We start from the raw sequence: 21,633 nt of genomic DNA, 5'->3' as shown, positions 1-21,633 counted from the left end.
GAATTACAGAGGTATTTCTATACTGAGTGTTGCTGGTAAGATTTATGCCAGATTTATAGTATGCTTGAGAAATGGTTGAGAAGTTTTTCTAATGGAAACCTGAGTTTCCACTAGAAAAACTTGCCACTTGCCTATTTGAAAATGGCCACTTGCAATAAAAGATTCTTTGTTTCATCATAATATTGAGGTTTTCTTAGATGAGTCTTTGTAGCTTAAAGAATTCAAAATTGATGCGAATATTTCCTGTATTTATGAGAACACTGTGGTGATACTGCTGCTGTTGGTGGTGATTTAAAAATGACCACTCTCACTGATCCTCTTAAAGGATCCAGCCTGCCTTAAATTCTGTTTATTGTATCTTCAAGATCACTCCTATCAGGTATGCCCAGTACTAAGGGAGGAAAAATATTTCCTATCAAGAAATGCTTTGTTTATGCAAAAACATTATTAGAAAGAATCCAAATATACATACATTATATTGACTAAAATGATATTTTTCATTGAAAAATGCTGACTAGCAATGGGGTTTCTTTATGGTAAATATCAAACTCATCATCATCAAATTCCTGCCATGTACCCTAAAGGGGTGTACAGGATATGATAGTACTACAAAAAATTTACATCATTACTAACTTCCTATCTACAATTTTCCTCCAAATCAGTCTGTTACTTACCAAGACTCCAACATTATCAGATCTTATATTTCTATCGTCTAAGGCACTTTGTACCGTATCAATCCACCTATATTTTGGTCTTCCTCTAGGTCGTTTTCCTGCAACCTGGCAGAGAACACTTGTTTTGCTAATCTTTCCTCACCCAAAAATTTATACCTGCCTCTTCTCTCCACGTGAATTTGTGCACATTGTTATGTTGGAACATGGTGTTAGTAATAACCAGTCCATGTCCTGAGCAGAAATCCAAAAGATTTTGCCATTATTATTAGCTTTGGTCTTTTCTCTAAATTTTCCCAAAATATTTTTGTATGTCTGACAATCATTTCCCACTCTGCCATTTAGATCCCCAACAAGGACCAGAACTTTTCCTTTTTCATTGTGTCAGTTGCTTGCTCTAAAAGCCTCAAAAAATTCCTCCACTTCTGCCTTTGTAGAACCTTCTGTGGGACCATAGGCACAAATAAGTCTCATTGTCCAGTTCACCATTCTCATATTTGCCCACATCACTTTACTTGAGACTGCCTGCCATTCAAGAAGATTAGCCTCGTATTTATTGTTGAATACTACGGCTACTCCTTAAATATCAAGCTGCAGGTGCTAATTTTTTAGACTGCTCAGGTAGCAAGAAAAGTGAATCATTTGAGTACATGTCATGTTTCCATATCTGTAATTTCATTAAATGCCACTTTTTGTCATTATTTTCTATGTGGGAGTATTTTTAAGATAAAAATATGTTCACAATCTGGTAATTCATACACTTCCTAATACTGAGAGAAAAATTACTGGTATTGCTTTTTAATTTAATTTTATTTTTTAACATCACAAACATGCACGCCTGTGCACACACACACACACGCATTGAATGTTCATTTCAAGGTACGCACATCATCTGTGAAATCCACTTCTTCCCCAGAGACATTGTTACATGTTTGTTTTAGATTGCTGTAGAATGCTTGTATAGCTAATCGTTAGAGACTACAGAAATAGTTTTAGTGCAATGTCTGCTACATGGAATCTAGTCAAAAAGACTCCCCATTTCTTTCCCAGGTAATAATAGTTATTATGTCTCTGTTCATTAGAAAGCTGACTTGTTCCCCATCTGTGCCCATCACTTTCCTTCTTTGTAGGCTGTTCATCACTGTGTCCCCTTCTTCATTGTATTAGGAGATGATCAATGATAAAGTTGACTTACTGCCTAAGTTTCTGTGTTAGTTTTGATTTTGATGATAAGACATATTTAGTTCATTGAAGATTGACAGGTGAATTGAAGATGGGTGACATTAAATTAACATTTTTGAGAATTTAAATTGTAATTCTGGATTTTCATTTTTATAGTTTCCTGCTCATCTAGTTCCCTTCTTTCTCGTGTTTCCCATTATTGTTTACATTTGTACTTCTTCTCGTGTCATTTTGTATGCTTTATGTGTGGTTCTTGCCATACACTCATTGAAGGTTTTGTGCTTTTGCTGTTTGCAATAAAGAACTTAAAGTAGCCTTTATTCTCTTATGCAAAATATTTACCACAGTTCATAATAGTGCATTATTTTGTTATAGTATTGTTTTCTTTAGTCATGTCTGTGTATAAAACAGGTAGGCAGATGCAAAGGGAATTGTGTGGATGGGTGTAATTAAGCACAGTAACTTGCCCACAGTTTGATATTAGTGATTTGAGCATTGCATATTAATCCTATAATAAATTTAGTTTAATCCTTTATCCAAGTGTAATCAAACAAAGTTTGCACCTGAAAATATCTTCAGGACTGAGGTAAGGTGGTGCAACATCAGGCAACTCCGAGCAAAGGTAGACCTAGCTCTCATCACTTCTTGTCTCAGTATCTCCCATAATGCAAAGCACATCTCCTTGCAGACATGTATACTGCTATGCATTAAGGGAAGGGCCACTACCCAGACTGATTTCCCTTTGTTTAAGTGCAGGGATACCTTTCCAAAAACTCGTGAAATCCCCCGGATCACCCAATAATGAGTGACTCGCAGGATCAGAAACTCAGAAACGCTCATTTACTCATCTAGAAGGGTAACAGCAACAGCCATGCCTCAGTTAACTTCACGGGCTACAGCATTGCCATTCATCACCCCAGCTTCCAACCAGTTTCGACCTTTATTGAGGTCTCGTCAGTGGGAGGCAGATCCAAACGTGGAAATACGAAGGCAGAAGCAATAGGAGAGGTCATGTTTGCCTATACAAGTTGCCAACAGGTGTACCACCTTATTATTGAATTACTCTAATTAAAAGAAACACATGTATTAACCACAGTGAAAATTATTTACTTGTAAATATTTCATCCTAAGTATCTTAGGACATCATCAGTACAGTAGTTTAAATAATAATAGGAATAACATACAGTTAGGGCACATGATTACAATAGAATCTCATTAAACGTGCGTAACGTGTTACAGAAGTAAAAAAAAAATTAATAATAATTATGAATCACTCTGGATTTAGAGAAAGATGTTGGAAGTTTATTTTGCACTTGGTTAGACTATAATAAATTTAGTTTAATCCTTTATCCAAGTGTAAGCAAACAAAGTTTGCGCCTGAAAATATCTTCAGGACTGAGGCAAGGTGGTGCAACTCCGAGCAAAGGTGGACCAAGCTCTCATCACTCCTTGTCTCAGTATCTCCCATAATGCAAAGCACATCTCCTTGTGAACATGTATACTGCTATGCATTAAGGGAAGGGCCACTACCCAGACCGGTTTCGACCTTTATTGAGGTCTCGTCAGTGGGAGGCAGACTCAAAGTAATTCAATAATAAGGTAGTACACCTGTTGGCATAGGTAAATATGACCTCTGCTATTGCTTCTGCCTTAGTATCTCCACGTTTGGGTTTGCTTCCCACTGACAAGACCTCAATAAAGGTCGAAACCTGTCTGGGTAGTGGCCCTTTCTTTAATACATAGCAGTATACATGTCTGCAAGGAGATGTGCTTTGCATTATGGGAGATACTGAGATAAGGAGTGATGAGAGCTTGGTCCACCTTTGCTCAGAGTTGCCTGGTGTTGCATCACCTTACCTCAGTCCTGAAGATATTTTCAGGTGCAAACTTTGTTTGCTTACACTTGGATAAAGGATTAAACTAAATTTATTATAGTCTGACCGAGTGCAAAATAAACTTCAAACATATTAATCCTATATGTTCTGGTATGATTGTTACAGAAACGTTTGGCTCTATTAGGACATTTGTGCATACTAGAACGTACTGGGAATGGTCTGGAATATCTAGTAAACAGATCTATAAGTGAAGACATTTTATTGATTTCTGAGGCCAATGGACAATTACCAGAATTTTGTAGTCTAAGCAGGCCACAATTGATCAAATGGCAAGGGTCATTGCTAAAGACATATCAGAGTGCACAACGAACTCTATTTTTAGTTCCACTCCTGTCATCTAAAAACAAGCAGGTGTGATGTGTATGTGAACACTGTCCTAACACACTTAGGAACTGAAACAAGTTAAGAAATGTGTGTGTGTGTGTGTGTGTGTGTGTGTGTGTGTGTGTGTGTGTGTGTGTGTGTGTGTGTGTGTGTGTGTGTGTAAACAACCCTATAAACTCAAAGCTATCATGCTTGTCTAGAACAGGCTTTTACAAACATAAATGTTCAAGGTGGGATTTGAACCTACAACTCATTTGTTGTGGGTTCAGATCCACATGGCCAATGCATTTAATAAACAAAATTCATGTAACCTGATAGACACGATGATAGGTGCTGTTCGTCTGCAGTCATGCCATAAATGGTTGTCCAGTCCCATAGATCTCCAGTTCCAGTTGTTTCACATTGATGGAAGGGCCATCGAACAGTAGTAACAGCATGAATCCATAGGTACATTGTGTAAAGCAGCAATTGGACCATCACAAGACTTAGCTCATTTATTAATAGTTTCATGTGCACAAGGTCTTTATCATATTTCAATGACCAGTTTAGTTATTAAATCTCAACCTAGTTGAGCATCTTTAGGATGAGACAGAAAGAACTGCGTAACAATGATCTGCTACAGTCCAGTTTAAGATAGCTATGTGATGCCAAAAAAAAAGGCTTTGAGCCACTTTATATCCAGACTGTATATGGAATAACCTTGACTCATTCCCAATGAGTTGAAGCAATTCTCATATACAGGCTATTGTGTATATTTGTTGTTGTGTGCTATTACATAAGTCTATTATAATAAACTCTGCACTGAATATGATGAAAGTGAGATGATATTTTATCACTCTTGACACCTTCTGTTAGAGAGGCAATGTTTACCCAACAGTTTTAAGTGAGTGCAAGAGGAGACAGAAGAGCCACTGACAAAAGTTTTCAGTTAACTTCTAATAAACATACATGCAGAAGGTGGAGTGATAAGGCATCTTTTCCAGAGCAGTACATAGTTTGGCTTCTGAAGGTACTTTGAAAATGTCTTCAGACATTAACAGTTATGTGCAATTGCAAAAGTAACTTTCTCAGCTATGTTTTGACTTGAGTGCTGTATGGGGAGGGGGATTGTGGCCTACTTCACTGCACAGGAAATTGCATATACAGTTGACTCTTGAACAACCTGGGGGGTTAGGGGCATTAATCCCTGCGTTGTTTTGAAAATCTGCATATAACTTTTGACTCCCCAAAACCTTAACTACTAATAGCCTATTGTTGACCAGAAGCATTACTGATAACATAAACATTCAATTAACACACATTTTGTATGGTATGTATGGATTATATACTAATCCTGTGGCCTCCTTTCTTTTTGGAGAGGATCACAGCTGATTACTAGGGAGATATGATGCAAGGAAGGCAACAGGCGACTGTTTTGAGGGATGAAAACCCCGAGTTACCAGGAGAAATCCATCTCTGTATGAGACTGGTTAACTCACTTTTAGTCAAAAGAGACCAGATAAAGGTTCCTCGTGTCATGGACAGGAATCGAACCCAGGTCTTTCTAACAAAGGGCTTCGTCTATATCAACTGAGCTGTGGAGGCTCAGATTATATACTATATTCTTACAATAAAGTAAGCTAGAGAGAAGAAAATGTTATTAAAGAAAATCATAAGGTAGTGAAAATACATTTACAGTATTGTACTGTACTGTATTTATTGATACCACAAGTTTACGTCGTCTCTTTACAAGATGAATCCATACGATTCATCTTGTAAAGATGAATTGTATAGACATCAAAAATGAAAAAATAATGTGAAAAAGAAATTCATAATTATTTACGGTTATAATTATTCCTGCATTGATAATGAAGCAGCAGCAATAAGATTGCTTCATGGTAGCCTATTGCAATTGATACGATTGCTTCGCAGTGGCCTAGCCTTTACACTAATGAGTGAAATCATTAGTGTAATTTTTTAATTTATGGTAATTAATTAATTTAACTAATTAATAACAGCTAATTTTATGCCATTATGATTTAATACTGCATCTTTACATTTGTTTACATTTCTCTCGATTGGCACCATGTACGGTCTATAAGTGTTTGTACGCTTTGATAAATTTTAACTTTTTTATAATTGACAACACAAAGACAACGAAAATAGGCAGAAACATCGAAAATATCAACTGCATCTGGAATGGATAACCTATAGAACAAGTAAGACATTTCAGCTACTTAGGCACGATTTTTAGTGAAGATGGTAAATTAAATATGGAAATAGACAACAGAATCAACAGAGCCAGTATGGGAGGAAGTCAATCGAATAAATTTATATGGAATAAGAAAGAAATTGGTCTAAACATTAAATTAGCTGTATACAAGACAGTGTTCAAACCAGTTTTAACTTATGGATCTGAGAGCTGGGTTAGAAGTAAAACACTTGACCAAAGACTAGAGACTGTAGATATGAGAGTCCTGAGAAAGATTAGGGGTGTGAACAGATGGCATCAATATCATATTTAAAACGAGGATATTAGAAAAGAACTTGACATCGTTAGCATCCAGGAATGTATTAGCCAAGCTACTTGGCTGGTATGGTCATTTAAATAGAATGGGAGAGGAAAGATTAGCAAAACAAGTGTTCTCTGCCAGGTTGGCAGGATAAAGCCCCAGAGAAGACCAAGATGTAGGTAGATAGATACAGTAAAAAGTGCCTTAGACAACAGAAATGTAAGATCTGATAATGTTGAAGTCTTGACAGATAACAGATTGATTTGGAGGAAAAGTGTTGATAGGAAGTTAGTAAAGATGTAAAGTTTCTTATCCTGTACACCTTTAGGATAAATGTCAGGAATTTGATGATTATGATGATATTTTATGGTAGTAAATAATAAAATGGACTAGTGTCTACATATATTTTATGCATTCATGACATATCTAACGTTTTCTTAATTTTTTTTGATATTTCTAAGTTACACAGTTCATCTACAAATTTTCAAAATCTCTAAAAAATTTCCAATATATTTGTTCAAAAAAAAAACACTTATATGTGCTTTTTTTTTTGAACAAATATAAGTGGACACACACAGTTCAAACCTGCATTCTTCAAGGGTCAACTGTATAATATAATATTTTTAGATAATATAAGAATTTCATGCCAGCTGGTGCATTGAAAATATCAACTGCATTGTGAATGGAGAACCTATAGAACAAGTAAAACATTTCAGCTACCTGGGCATAATTTTTAGTGAAGATGGTAAATTAAATATGGAAATAGACAACAGAATCAACAAAGCCAGTATAGTAGGAAGTCAACTGAATAAATTTATATGGAATAAGAAAGAAATTGGTCAAAACGCTAAATTATCTATATACAAGACCCTGTTCAAAACAATTTTAACTTATGAATTTGAGAGCTGGGTTAGAAATAAAACACTTGATGAAAGTGTCCTCTGATATGAGAATTCTTAGATTAGTGGAGTGAACAGATGGCACAAATGACAGTATCACATTAAAAATGAGGATGTTAGGAAAGACTTGTCATTGTTAGTATTTAGGATTTAGTATTTAATAGAACTACTCTCATGTGGTATGATCACTTGAACAGAATGAGAGTGGAAAGATTAGCAAAACAAGTGTTCGTTGGCAGGGAAAAGACTCAGAGGAAGACCAAGATTGATACAGTAAAAAAACACCTTAAAAGACAGAAATATAAGATCTGATAGAATTGGAATCTTGACAAATAATAGATTAATTTGGTGGAAAATTGCTGATTGGAAGTTAGTAATGGTGTAACTTTTTCATGTTGTACTGTTATGATTATCCTGTACATCGCCTTAAGGTACATATCAGAAATTTGATGGTGATTATGAAGTATATAATCAACTAGGTTTTGAGTTCTTCCATCTGGTGTGATCCAGGTACATTTTCATGACTATTTATATGGGAAAAGTGTGGTGGTTATGTTGACATCATTTCGCAATGCAAATTCTATAAGTTTTATACCTCTTTTATTTGTTTCTCATCAAAAAGCCAAGTCGTGACATCCTGTAAGATTTCCTTCATATCTATTTAGTGGGTAATTAAAGACAGGTGATACCCATCTCCTCTCATCTTTACCTACAAGCATTTAACTGAACAAAGTAGAACAACCTTAACTCCTAGGATGATCCTACCAGGAGCATATACATACTTCCAACGTGTTTTTGCTTTGCTTGTTCAATCCAGTGCCACCCCTCCACTAGCCCTTTTACAAGTTAATAAGTGCTCCATTCAGAAACTGCAGTGATCCCATATATTTGAAGTATATTGAAAAAAAAAAAAAAAAGGAGGAGGCAAAAAACCATTTATATGCTATGTGCAATCTCTTATTCAGTTGAATTTTTTTTTTTTAACTTAAAGATGAATACCATTCCTGACAAGTGCACACTTTCCTATTATGATTAGTGAATCAGCACTGAGACAGGAAAGGGGATACATCTAGTCATTACCTTAAAAATAAGTTAATTCAAAATGGAAAGACTTACCTTGGAAAACTGTGTGACTTAATGAAGATATCTAAATGTTGAAGATATGGGAAATAGTTATCTTTCAGCAAAAAAAAAAAAAAAAAAAAAAAAAACTGACATAACCTCACTGAGACAGAAGCACTCACACCACTATATGATATTTTGTCTGTGTGACTGAGGCAGAATACATTTGTCATTAAAGAACTAATATTAATTATCTTTTCTGTGTTGCTCATAACCATGAAGGCTTTATTAATGGTGTCTAACCAAGACAAATATGATTCATACAAAGTTGTTTATATAATGGAAACAATTTTAAAGGCTGATCAAAGTAAAACCTCAAATTCTTTCTGAGATTTGTTTGTTTTTGGAGCAAGGTACAAGTAATAGATTCTATTGTATATTTATGCAATATTTAGTATAAAAAAACCTAAAACTTAATTTGGATTTAAGTTCAAATAATTAAAGTAATTTGATAAGAGAGAATTAAAATCAAAGCTAAAATTTTTTTCTAAGAATTCATTCATACAAAAATACTTCAGATTTTTAGTTTATATTTTTCTTTTAAAATGCTCTAAATTCATTAGGTACGTGCAACATCTGGACAAGAACCAAAGGTTAGAGTTTTTGATGCTGATCATGAAAGGAAAAGGAAAGAACAATTAAAGAAATTGTACAATCGAACTACTGAACAGGTACATATTTTAAATTAAAGTTGTTTTTCATTTTCTCTTCTCATCTTCCATTTTGTGTTAGGCTTGTGCCAAGTAACTTACTCTTCGAAACTTGATTACTACTTATGATATGGTGATTAATCCTGTCTGCATTATCTGCTGTATCTAATTTGCACATGGGTTCTTCTGGCCAGTTTGCATATTTTGCAAGATGAAAAGCATGAATTTTTTGTAAGGTAAAGCCATATCAAAGATTCTTTGCATCCTGAAGAGGATTCATGCCCAGGTCTTTCCACCAAGAGGTGTCAATAGTGAATGAGCTATGGAGCCTCATGGTTCTTCTGTTTTGAATATTTTAATCACTGTGTTTGCAATATTCCTGCTTTGGCTGGTGATGAGGAATGAAAGATAATCCAGTTCACTGAATAATTCATGGAGACTGTGTGTTTATGTAAGCAAACAACTGGAAACATTTTCATTAAATGCTGCTTGCTATATTCCAACTAACAGAACTGTGCTATAGAAATACTAATATTGTTGGGGAGATGAACTTAAAAGATACATATTCTACTTGCTCCTAATTACATTGCTTTGGTGAATATAGTTAATCTGCATTCTTATGATTGTGTGTAATTGTAATACATGAAATATTATACCATGTGTAAGAATGAAAAATTTATTATCATTCAATATCGTTTTATATATTTATACTGCAGAGCCTCCATAGCTCAGTTAGTTTTGGAGATGCTTTTTGGTTGCAAAGACCTGGGTTCAGATCCTGTGCAGATAGAATTAGCTACTCTATCAGAAGCATGAATTAGGTTTCAAAGATGCCAAAGTAGTTGGCCATCAGGCTTAACATGCAAATGAAAATGAGAATGGGATTTATACTATAGATATACTGTCATTGAGATTAATTTGAAAGATGCATACTCAACTGTTCTTCCCTATTGTGCTATTGAATTGATTGTTCTGTGGTGACTACAGCTCACTTTGGAGTCTTATGTTCATGATGTTTTATCATGACTCATCACACATTGTAGCTTGCTAAAGTATTTGTGGAATAGTTTTTTAAAAATGAGTAGTGAACTAAAAAGAATCTAAGTAACTGCCTTCACTAGTAGATAATTGTCACATTCTGACCTTGTCATTGTTTTCTGAAGATGGTTAATTCAAGAAGCCTGTTTACTTTCATTAAGGTAATCAGGCATAACTTGTGCTGCAAATCTTGCAAATCTTAGAGAGAATGTGCAGCTTGTCTCAAGTTCTACTCGTTTTCATTTGAAAACTCGATGAGAATTTCATCAAGATCAATAATCCTGTTGAATTTCTTAATCTTGATGTTATGTTCAGTTACATCCAAAAGAGGCAGTGTGAGCTGAGGTCATCCCTAATTGGCTCTCGAAGGTTACTGTTGAGAATCTCATCATTGCAGTTCTGTTTCAATCTTTAAATTGTTCCTTAGTTTACAGTGAAGATTGATAAGATTCACTGTCCTTGAAGAATGTGTCCGGACAGTTCATCGCAGGAAAATTGATCACTGACAATTCATCGCAGAGTCTATTCATTGCTGGAAATTTAATCATGAGAAAAATTAATCGCACAAAAATTCAGCGCGGATATGTGTGAAAAAAAAATTTTTTTTTAATATTTCTTATAAAAAATATTTTTTAAAATTAAATTTTATTCTGATATTGGTTTTGTATGATGACACTGTTTTTGAAACATCAATTTCTTCAATATCACATAATTTAATAATTCATATTTATCAGGAAATAATATAAATGGGAAAATATACAAAATTTGCTCATTTGTAATAATCACAATTTAATTTCAGTATTGGAATAGTAAAAGTTATCTGGTACAATTACTTTGGAAAAATAACGAATTAAAATAAAAAGAAAGTGCACATGTGTTACTTAGCAGTATTTGTGTATGTGATAGTTTGGGGGGGGGGATGAGCCATCAAAGACGAAATACAATTTTAATTCTATTATGAAAATTTTGGAAATAAAATTTCATTTTAACGCATCCACCTATACATGTTTCAAATTATAAACTGTAGGGAAAGTATCGCTACTTCAAAATTGCGGCATAATATCAAAATTAGCAGAAAATATGTACATAACAGTTTACTTCATTATAGCCATTCATTTCAATATGTAATGACTGATTCCAGGAAACCAAGAAAGTTGAAGTGCAAAGAACTACAGATTACATTATACATTATATGATTCAAGATTTACGTATGATTATCTATAAGGTAATATCGTAAAAGAGCAACCCTTCATGCTATCTGTGAACTAATTTTCTACCTAAGATTATGAATAAAAAAATAAATGGTGGAGGCTGTATTTATTTATTTTAAGATTCAGATTTTTATGAATTTATAAAATAATCAAGTTCTGGGAGAATAAAATTCTCCCAGAACGCATAAACCGAACAAATAAGTTTGTTCGGTTTATGCATTAATACAAGTTTATGCTGTGTCGCCTGTCACTATTGTTGCGCTACTGCCCAACGCTATTGCGCAGTTGAAAGGCGACAATTCACATAACCTTTCAGTGAATTTTCGTTCAGCCTACTTCAGTTGCAGGTGTGTAACATAAATTTTAGAAATGGAAGGAAATAACGTACATTACCGGCATGTTTTGCTTTTTTATTTCAAAAAAGGCAAACAAGCTGCAGAGGCTCATAAAAAAAATATGCAACGTATATGGAAATGGTGCCTTAACAGAACATGTATGTGAAAAGCGATTTTCCAAATTCTGTTCTGGAGATTTCGACGTCAGTGATGCGCCTCGCGTCGGTCACCCCACCGAGGTTGATTCGAGTGTTGTGAAGTATATCGTCGACAAAAATCCATCACAAACAGTGTGGGAGTTTGCTGCAGTACTGAACATATCCCATAAAGTGTTGAAAACCATTTGCACAAGTTGGGATATGTTTCAAAACTCAATGTTTGGGTGCCGCATGAATTGACCGAGACCAATATGACTGCTCGCATATCCATCTATGATTCACTGCGACGTTGCCAAGAAAATGACCCATTTTTGAAGTGGATGATTACGGGAGATGAAAAATAGGTTGTGTACAATAATGTGGTACATGAAAGATCATGGGGTCACAAGAACTAACCGCCGCAAACAACCTCAAAAGTGGGAGGATTATAAAGGTGTTGTCCACTACAAGGTGTTACCGTCAGGCAGAATGATTGATTCAACTGTCTATTGCTCACAGTTAATGCGAATGGCCCGTGCAATTAGCACAAAACGTCCTGAATTGGCAAATTGGATAGGAGTTGTCTTTCACCACGACAACTCCAGACCCCACACATCGTTAACAACCTGGAGTAAATTGTTACCTCTTGGCTGGGATGTTTTGCCGCATCGTCCGTATTCACTGGACCTGACACCTTCCCATTACCACTTCTTACGATCGTTGCAGAATTCTCTGAATGGGAAAACCTTCGCTGATGAGGAGGCTGTCAAAAGCCACCTGGATCAGTTTTTTGCCAGCAAACCTCAGGAGTTTTATGAATGCAGCATAATGAAGTTGGACAGATGGCAAGAGGTCATTGATAAAGAGGATCAATATATAACCGACTAGTATCTATTATATATATTAAATAAAATGTGTTTCATTCCACTCTGAAAAACCGAACGAACTTATTTGCCAACCCAATAATTAACAAAAAAAAAAAAAAAATGATAGTGGCATTGTTCTCCAGAGTGATGCAATCTTAAGTGAAGAAATATGAAAGGATCTCTTATTTGCACTGGCATTAAAAACTATAATTATACAATAAAACACGTATCAAAAATAAATGTAACTCATAGGTAATATAATTTAGATTCCAGTTACCGAGCAAACAACAAGCAACTGCATTTCTGGCAATAGGTAACTGAACATAGCTACGTACGCGAGGTAATCTGGTTAATTTGTTCTCATCAGCGTGAAGGATTATCATACCTTCTAATGGATATGACAGTCAAATGCACTTGATATCCATGTTTTTTCAATAGGTGGTCTGACTCATATCCAGATTTGCTGGATGTATATATACTTCCTAGCCAGTTGGGAAGTTAACGCTGTGGAGGTCACGGTAAAAAAAATTGCAGCTTAGGTCGCATGCATCTGAGAGATACATTCATTACTAGTATGTGCTGAAAGGCGATAAAAAACACAAAAAAAAAAACACTATAAATATAATACATGATGGTTTATTTATTTTCAGTCGATCTAGAAAATATTGAAAAAAAGAAACAAATAAAAAAACAATAACAACTAAACCAATACTATACTGATATCGGAGTTCCCAGTATCTCTCAGATACAATTTACTATCAAATTTCGCTTTTGCATTCGACTCTATCATGCTCATCGGACTCAAATAACATTCACTGAATCTCTTCGACATTTCTTGGATTATCCTGTTGATATATTTTTCCAGCCATTTTCAATGATAAATTATAAAAATAACTAAACCAATACTATACAGACATCGGAGTTTGCGGTATCTCTCAGATACAATTTACTAGCAAATATCACACACCTCTACATAACACATGTTAAACCAAACTGACTTGAATTTTTCCCGTGATTGATTTTCCTCGATGAATTGTCCGTGAACGCTTGAAGAAGATTATTACATCTTTTACTTCGATGGGTTTGAAGCATGAGTGCTCTGATTCCAAGGAGGCTACAAGTATCCTCATGTTATGTATTTTCTTCAATTCCTGCAACTGCCACTGATTCTTCAAGAGTCACTGTTATAATCCATAAACTCGTACGCTGAGTAGTGTGTAAACAGATTACTCTCCTGTTTATGAGATAAGAGGATAACTCTTGAGTAAATAGCAGATATTAAGGTGTGACCTTCAGATTTCAGGAATGACACTTGTTGTAACAACAATTTAATAAGGATAAATATACTTTCATTACATTAGGTGACAGTGATTAACTGTCTGCTACATAGTTCACACAATATGATTACACTATTACTTCATTGAGTATGTGCAGTATATGCTTAATTACATTTAACTTGCCTAAATTCCTGTTCAATATATAGTTCACAACAATTTAATTGTTATTGTCAGTTTCTTTGAACACAAACACTTAGTTCTCAATGAACTGCTGTTGGGTAGGGGTGGGGGATAATTCTTATTGGGGTATTGCTTCATGTACATGGAAAGTTTTTTATTATTATTATTATTATTATTATTTCGGGCGACTCCAGGAGTCCTTAGACTCATCGAGGGAGGCCCTAAACATCATGTCCACACAACTATGCGATTACATTCTCACAGTATCTATCATACCTTGTCTTGAACTCGTTCACCGTCATAGCACCCACAACAGACTCTGGCAGCTTATTCCACTCATTTACCACTCTAAAAATAAAGAACCCAGCTCTAACACCCCTGCTAACCACACTCTTGCCCAGCTTCCATAGGTGTCCCCTAGTTCTCCCACCACCAGTCCTGATCTCAAAAATATCCTCTGAATTAATCCTATAGAATCCCTTTAGCAATTTGAATGTCTCAATCATATCTCCCCTCCTCCGCCTATCAACTAGTTTCTGCAACTCACAAATCTTCAACCTGTTATCATCTTAGTCACTCGCCTCTGGATCCTCTCCACCTCCTCCCCATCAAGAAGGAACCGAGGTGACCAAATCTGGGCACAGTAGTCGATATGAGGTCTTATCAAGGCTCGGTACAGAGGTACAATAACTTGCTTGTCTCTGCTTGTCAAGGTATTTTTCAACAACCAAGTGAGTTGATGAGCTGATTTAGCTACTTTTGCAGTGTGCCCCCTGGCCTCATCAATCTCTTGGAGTACAGTTCCACCAATGTGGTATACTGCTGCTAATCTTTTCACTCCAAAATGCATAACCTTACATTTTGTCACATTAAATTGACATCCATTCTCCTTAGCCCAGAACTCCAATCTATCTAAGTCATCCTGCAAGACTTTGACATCTTCTGCATTCACTATTGCCCTACCCAACTTTGCATCATCAGCGAACAAATGAATTGTTCCACTTAGATCCTTCCCTATATCGTTAATGAACAGATTAAACAGCAGTGGTCCAAGAACAGAACCCTGCGGCACACCACTAGTCACAGGCCGTCTTTTGGACTCTACTCCTGAATAAACTACTCTTTGATATCTCTCCATCAACCAACCACCTATCCACCTCACCAACCCTATATCCATTCCCATATGCTGTAGTTTACGGATTAGTATTCCATGTGGTATCCTGTCAAACGCCTTTGCCAGGTCCAGCAGTATCACTGTAAACCCATTTCCCTTATCCAGTTCAGCCGTCACCTTGTTATAAAACTTGAGCAAGTTACTGAAGCATGATCTACCCTTCACAAAGCCATGCTGTCTCCTGTACAGTATCTCGTTTTCATCAATCCATTCCTGTATTTTTCCCTTGACTACTTTCTCTAAGACCTTGACAACGACTCCTGATATGCTGATCGGTCGGTAATTTGCAACCGTAGTCTTGGATCCTCCTTTATGCAGTGAAACTATTTTCCCCTCTTTCCACACCTTCGGGACTAAGCCAGATCTGAGACTCAGATTAAACAACATGGTCAAGGGCACTGATAATTCTTTAGCCGCTTCACGCAAGACCCGTGCCGGTATACCATCCAATCCCACAGATGTGTTCACATTAAGGTTCTGTAATAGACTAGTCACCTCCACTTCATTCATCACTATTCCCGTATAAACTAATGGTTCCTTCATTTTTTCAATGTCACCACCTGGATGATATGCTTTTGCAAAGTGCGTGCTCAGTAACTCCACTATATCGACTGATTCAGTGACCTCCTTACCATCGTCATTCCTTAAAATCATTTTACCGTGTACAGTTTTTATCTTGCTTGCAGCATATTGAAAGAACTGTTTTGGATTCTCTTTTGCTTGCAAAGCTAGTTTCCTTTCATAATCCGCTTTTGCTTTTTTTACCACACTCGTTACCTTTCTGGCCTGCACTTTATACCGTTCGTGTGCCTGCAGGTCACCCCTTTCTTTAAATTCCCTCCACAGTTGTTCCTTTTTTTGCAGCTCAAGCTTAATGGTGTTATTCATCCATTTAACCCCTACTTGTTTTACTATTCGGACCCTAGGTATACAATCAGCCATTACCTCCTGTAAATGCTCCTTGACCACTTCCCATGCTCTATCGACATTGAAGTTCGGCACATTCTTTAGAATATTGCATCATCAGGTGACATAAACAAAATCTCCAATTTGGAAAACATGAACCAGGACTGTTTTAAACAGGAAAGTTATTCCTTGCTCTTCTGAACTAAGATTTAAAATGGCATGCTCTTACTTTGGCAAGTGTTTTGACTTGTTCTGATAGATCGATCATTCTCCCTTCAATACTGTAATAGACTTGCAGTACCTCACAGGTGTTGAGTCTGTCTTCACTTCTATCAGCAATGCTCAATACTGGTTTCTTACAGCTCCCTTCTTCCTTTTTTTATGATGAAAAGTGTGTTGGGCTGGGCAAAAAGTCTCTAGACAGGTCTTTCGTAGAAGTTTCCTCTGAACAAGAATTTTTGGGAGGAGTCACCTAGATAGCCAGTAGTTAGGCAGTAAGTGCTTGCAAGAATTAGACCTTTTGGATGCAGTTGTAGGTAGAAAGCACCTCACCTCTCCTTCTCAGCATCTTCTTATACAGTCGTTGGCTTGTGATATAGAGTTCCATTCAGACAATCCCATCATAAGTCTGAAATCACTGTATGAACTATAAGGATATATTAAAAATTCCTGAAATGACTGAATGTTAAAATGTGTAAGTCTGTTTTGTTATATTTTTTAAAATTAATTTTACTGTTTATAGTGATATAATACAGTGTACAAATTATAACATAAAATCATTATATATACTGCACTGTGTAATAAATAATGAAGTGAGTGCACTTCTTTGTGCTCACCACTGAAATATTTAGCTGGAAATGCATGGAGCAAAAGTAATTCATCAAAGCAGCTGCTTTATTAATTGAACAATTCAGTGGAGGAGAAAAGGGAGGCTAAGTCCTCTACAACAAATTCTTCAAATTCTAGAATTACAAAAGCATTCTGAGTTTGATTCACCAGATTCATAACTCATGGAAGGTTATCTTTGGAGGATGAGAGGACAGTAGGAATGGGCATCTTCAAAAATTTATTTGTTGCATCCAACTTGGTCTGTACAGGTTTCCTTTTCTTTGCTGCATGAATTTCTCTGTAGCAAGCAATTGCAGCTTGCACATTCTGTCTACTTAGCAAAATTCTCCATATTATTGTCCATTTCGTTAAACATCTGAATGCCTTCTTAACAGATGCAAATGCCTCTTTCAGTTTTTCACTGTAAACATCATTTAAAGGCTTGATTTTTTTTTTTTCCCTGCAACTTTCTGATCCTCTAGCTCTATACGATCATCATCTGAGAGCTCTTCTTCTACAGCTATCACTAACTGCTGTACATTCTTCATTGCCAATAACCAGCTCTTCAGCTAGCAGCACCGTCTTGTGACCAGTCTCTTAAGACTTTGACTTTGTTGAATCCTGTGAATGTATCAACATATTTTCAAAAGCCTCTTCCAAACTCCATTCATACATTCTACTGTCACCTCATTGTATCTTACCTACTTTGTACAATGCAAGATATGTTTCTTTTATAAGTCTGAGTTTCCCTCCTTTGGTATATCAGCAATAGCCTGAATTTAAGAAATACAAAAGTATTTCTTAAATATATCTTGAAGACAACAGCAACACCCTGGTCCATGGGTTGCAGAAGTGAGGTGGTATTTGGTGCACATGTTAATGAATGACAATCATAAGTAAAAGTGGTTGTAAATCATATACATAAACATTCAAGGAGTGAGTGTACTCTTTATAATGGTTTGTAAGAATTCAGTGATGTTAAAAATTTACAAAACATTGTAAGTTTGAAATAATGTAAATAACTATTTGGGAACATTGATCAAGTGTAAACGGATAAGTATTTTTAATACCAACTAGTTTAAGCACACTTAAGCTATTGGCATTGTCAGGGTACAAGCACTGAGGTTAAAACATATCACAAAAATAAATCTTTACTGTAAATTCTAACAATTGTAGTTATAATCTAAAATAGCATTGAACGTGAATAATACACATATCGCATGTACATGATTTACTAGTTGTTGCTAAGGAATGTTCTATATTTAGCATTCAAGTTCATTTCTTGTGTGTTCAGAGATCTAATTAGGGTTCTCCATGTTCCTGTTAAGGTTATCTGTAGTGCGTGCAACTGTAGCTGCTTCTTTAAACATTCGAGAGTGGTAGTCTTCTTCTATGTAAGGGGTACAACTTTTGTCCCACTCAATGATATGATTTGTTATGGAGAAATGTAATGACAGGCCTGATATGTCTTGTCTCTTCACAGACAAGACATGTCAGGCCTGTCATCACATTTCTTGTCTGTTCACAGACAAGACATATCAGGCCTGTCATCACATTTCTCCATAACAAACCATATCATTGAGTGGGACAAAAGTTGTACCCCTTACATAGAAGAAGACTACCACTCTCGAATGTTTAAAGAAGCAGCTACAGTCGCATGCACTACGGATAACCTTAACAGGAACCAAGGTTTAATACTTCCAGAGATATGGAAAACCCTAATTAGATCTCTGAACACACAAGAAATGAACTTTAATGCTAACTATAGAATGTTCCTTAGCAACAACTAGTAAGTCATGTACACGCGATATGTGTATTATTCACGTTCAATGCTATTTTAGTTTGTAATTACAATTTTTAGAATTTACAGTTAAGATCTATTTTTGTGATATGTTTTAACCTAGTCGGTATTAAAAATACTTATCTGTTTACACTTGATCAATGTTCCCAAATAGTTATTTACATTAGTTCTGTGATCAAGAAAATACACGCTCATTACGAGTTTGAAATATTGAAATATTCACCCCCCCCCCCCCCTCCCGAATGCTCACTGAACTTTTTTTTTTTTTTTTTTTTTTTTTTTTTTTTTTTTTTTTTTTTTTTTGGCAATTTTGCTGGAACTGATTGAACTTTATGCAGTCTTACAGATTGTTTGCTTTGAATTGAATTTTCTCTGTGTGTGTCTGGTTAGAATCTCATTCCTCTCTGAGGCATTCATATATTTTCTCTCAAGTAGAAATATTATTCTCATAAATAAATTTCCTTACAAGAATTCAAGACGCTTAACTAAATTAAATAATTGCTAACAAATTTGATATGAAAATGAGCATTAAAAAAGATGAGGAAGACAATCATAGTAAAAAGAAACTGCATTCTCAGCAATGAACTTATAGAACAAGTAAAATAGTTTTGGTTATTAAAGGATATACAGGTAGTGAACATGATAATAAGCTAGTATTATGTCCTAGTGAAAGTCCTAGTCCTAGATACATGTGAAACTACGGAAACTGAAAACAACACAAATGTCGATCAGATATGATCTTGGAAACATACCAGCTGAATACAATATTAACATACAGAACAGATTCAACACACTCAATTTGTGTGAAAGAGAACCAGATGAACTATGGGAAGAGATTAAAGATATAATTAAAACAGAAGCAAAGAAGAATATTCCAACAGTTTGTAAGAAGTCCAAATGGCTGTCAGAGGATGCCATCAAAACTGCTCAGGAGAGGAGGAAAATGAAGGCCACAAAAAATTTGCAGGAAGTACGGCATTTGAAAGCAGAGTTTCAATGACAAGCTAGAAGAGACGAGGAAAAATACTTTAACCAGGAATGCCAACAAATAGAAGACCAAAACAAGAGATCTTTTCAAAGAGATCAGAGAACTAACAGGGAAGTTCAGTGCCAAGGTGACAATATTGAAAAGTAAACACAAAGGATATCTTACAGAAGCTGCAGACATCAAAGAAAGATGGAAAGAGTATACAGAAAGGACTCCAAAATTACTGAGAAATCTGAAGAGCAGGATTATACACAGGAGCCAGTACTGCTGGAGAGTGAAGTGAGATGGGCACTGTAAGAAAGTACCAGGAGGAGATGGAATACCCATTGATCTAGGCCTAATCTCTATATGGGTAATACTGTATAAGAGTTAAAACAATAGGGGAGGTTATCGATGAGGTCGGTAATTCCCTAGTTCTTTCTGCTGATTGATTCCATTTTCGAACACAAAGAAAATTTATATTTAACTGCGTCACTCTGTGTCCATGGTTGTAAGAATAATGTTAAGGAATCAATCATCAGCAAGTACAATGCTGCAGTAATCTGAATAAGACAGAACTTTCCTTAGACAAATTACTTTTAAGTGATATAGCAGTCGTGGTTCTCTAATCCTTCCTTACTTTCACATTAAATAGAGTTCCTGCTTAGATCCAAATTGTTAAAATGAGCAGTGCAATGAAATGAACTCAGGCAAGCACAAGATTCAAATTAAATAAAAACATGTAATACACTAACACATGAATTTACATTAATCAAAGAAGATCTAAACATAACTAAAATGATCATGAAATAAAGAAGTTCTTATTAAGACCTAACTTCACAGTAGAGTATACTCAGCACGGTTAAATTCTTAACATATAGATTTCTACCCTTCTTCGAGTTATAAGCTTCTAAGCACAACCTTTAGACAAAGATTATCTATCAATATATTTCAATTGTCGACTCTGCTTAGCCGTTCAGGATGTACAAAGCACATATCGCTAAATACGCTCCAAGGAATTCTAAAGTTCCATCAATCTATTACAGTAATTCTTAATAAGTCAGTTTCTAACTTATATCATGTTCTCTTGGAACAAGCTTCAAGATATCACAGTTCAAACTTGAACTGTCATTAAGGCAATACATTTCCTCTTTATTGTAATTTCATTCACAAAAGACATAGAAAGGATTTCCTTACCGGGACGGTTGATATACCTTGCTTATTATCACATGTTCTGGAAAACACTTCCTTGTTTCTCAATAGCTTTCTCTCTTAGGTCATTTTAGTTCGATAGGATCCAGATTCACCATAACGATCTTGTTGGCTCGGGAATATATGCCTACTTCGCTCAAAAATGAATATCCTTCAGGTTTCCTTGGCATTCCCTGTCATGCCTCTCGTCTTTCACATTTATAAGATAAGGGAATAAGAATCAGGATACGAATAAGAGCCTGCAAAAGAATAAGAGAAAAACAGAGAGCTCTCTTGTCTTTTCAACCTGGTTCCATCTTTCGCCTCATGTCTCCCCTTATTCAACAGCGCATGTCTCCTTCTTTGCGCACCAAAATCTGCCTCGTTGATCTTCGTTAGCTCGGCATAGTAACTAGCACCAAAATGTGCACTGGCAGATAACTTAGTAATTTCATACAGCACTTAATTTCTATTATACTGGCTATGT

General features: G+C 35.6%; 1 protein-coding gene across 3 annotated transcripts in view; it reads left to right on the top strand.

The window, feature by feature from the left end:
- LOC150094538 (DNA methyltransferase 1-associated protein 1-like) overlaps positions 1-21,633 on the top strand; it is a 219,357-nt gene that overhangs the window by 87,943 nt on the left and 109,781 nt on the right. For all 3 annotated transcript variants that reach the window (XR_016550226.1, XM_090411891.1, XM_090411890.1), the window contains exon 7: positions 9,149-9,256. Coding sequence is in view for 2 of the 3 variants with exons in the window: in XM_090411891.1 (XP_090268017.1) it covers positions 9,149-9,256 (108 nt within the window). In the remaining variant the exon portion in view is untranslated. The remainder of the gene's footprint in view (positions 1-9,148; positions 9,257-21,633) is intronic.

The sequence above is a fragment of the Typopeltis vanoorti genome, chromosome 22, assembly GCF_054136105.1.
Source record: "Typopeltis vanoorti isolate ZY-2024b chromosome 22, IOZ_Tvanoo_1.0, whole genome shotgun sequence".
Lineage (NCBI taxonomy): Eukaryota > Metazoa > Arthropoda > Arachnida > Uropygi > Thelyphonidae > Typopeltis > Typopeltis vanoorti.
Note: the sequence above shows the minus strand (reverse complement) of the source record. Positions and strands in the feature narration are given on the sequence as shown.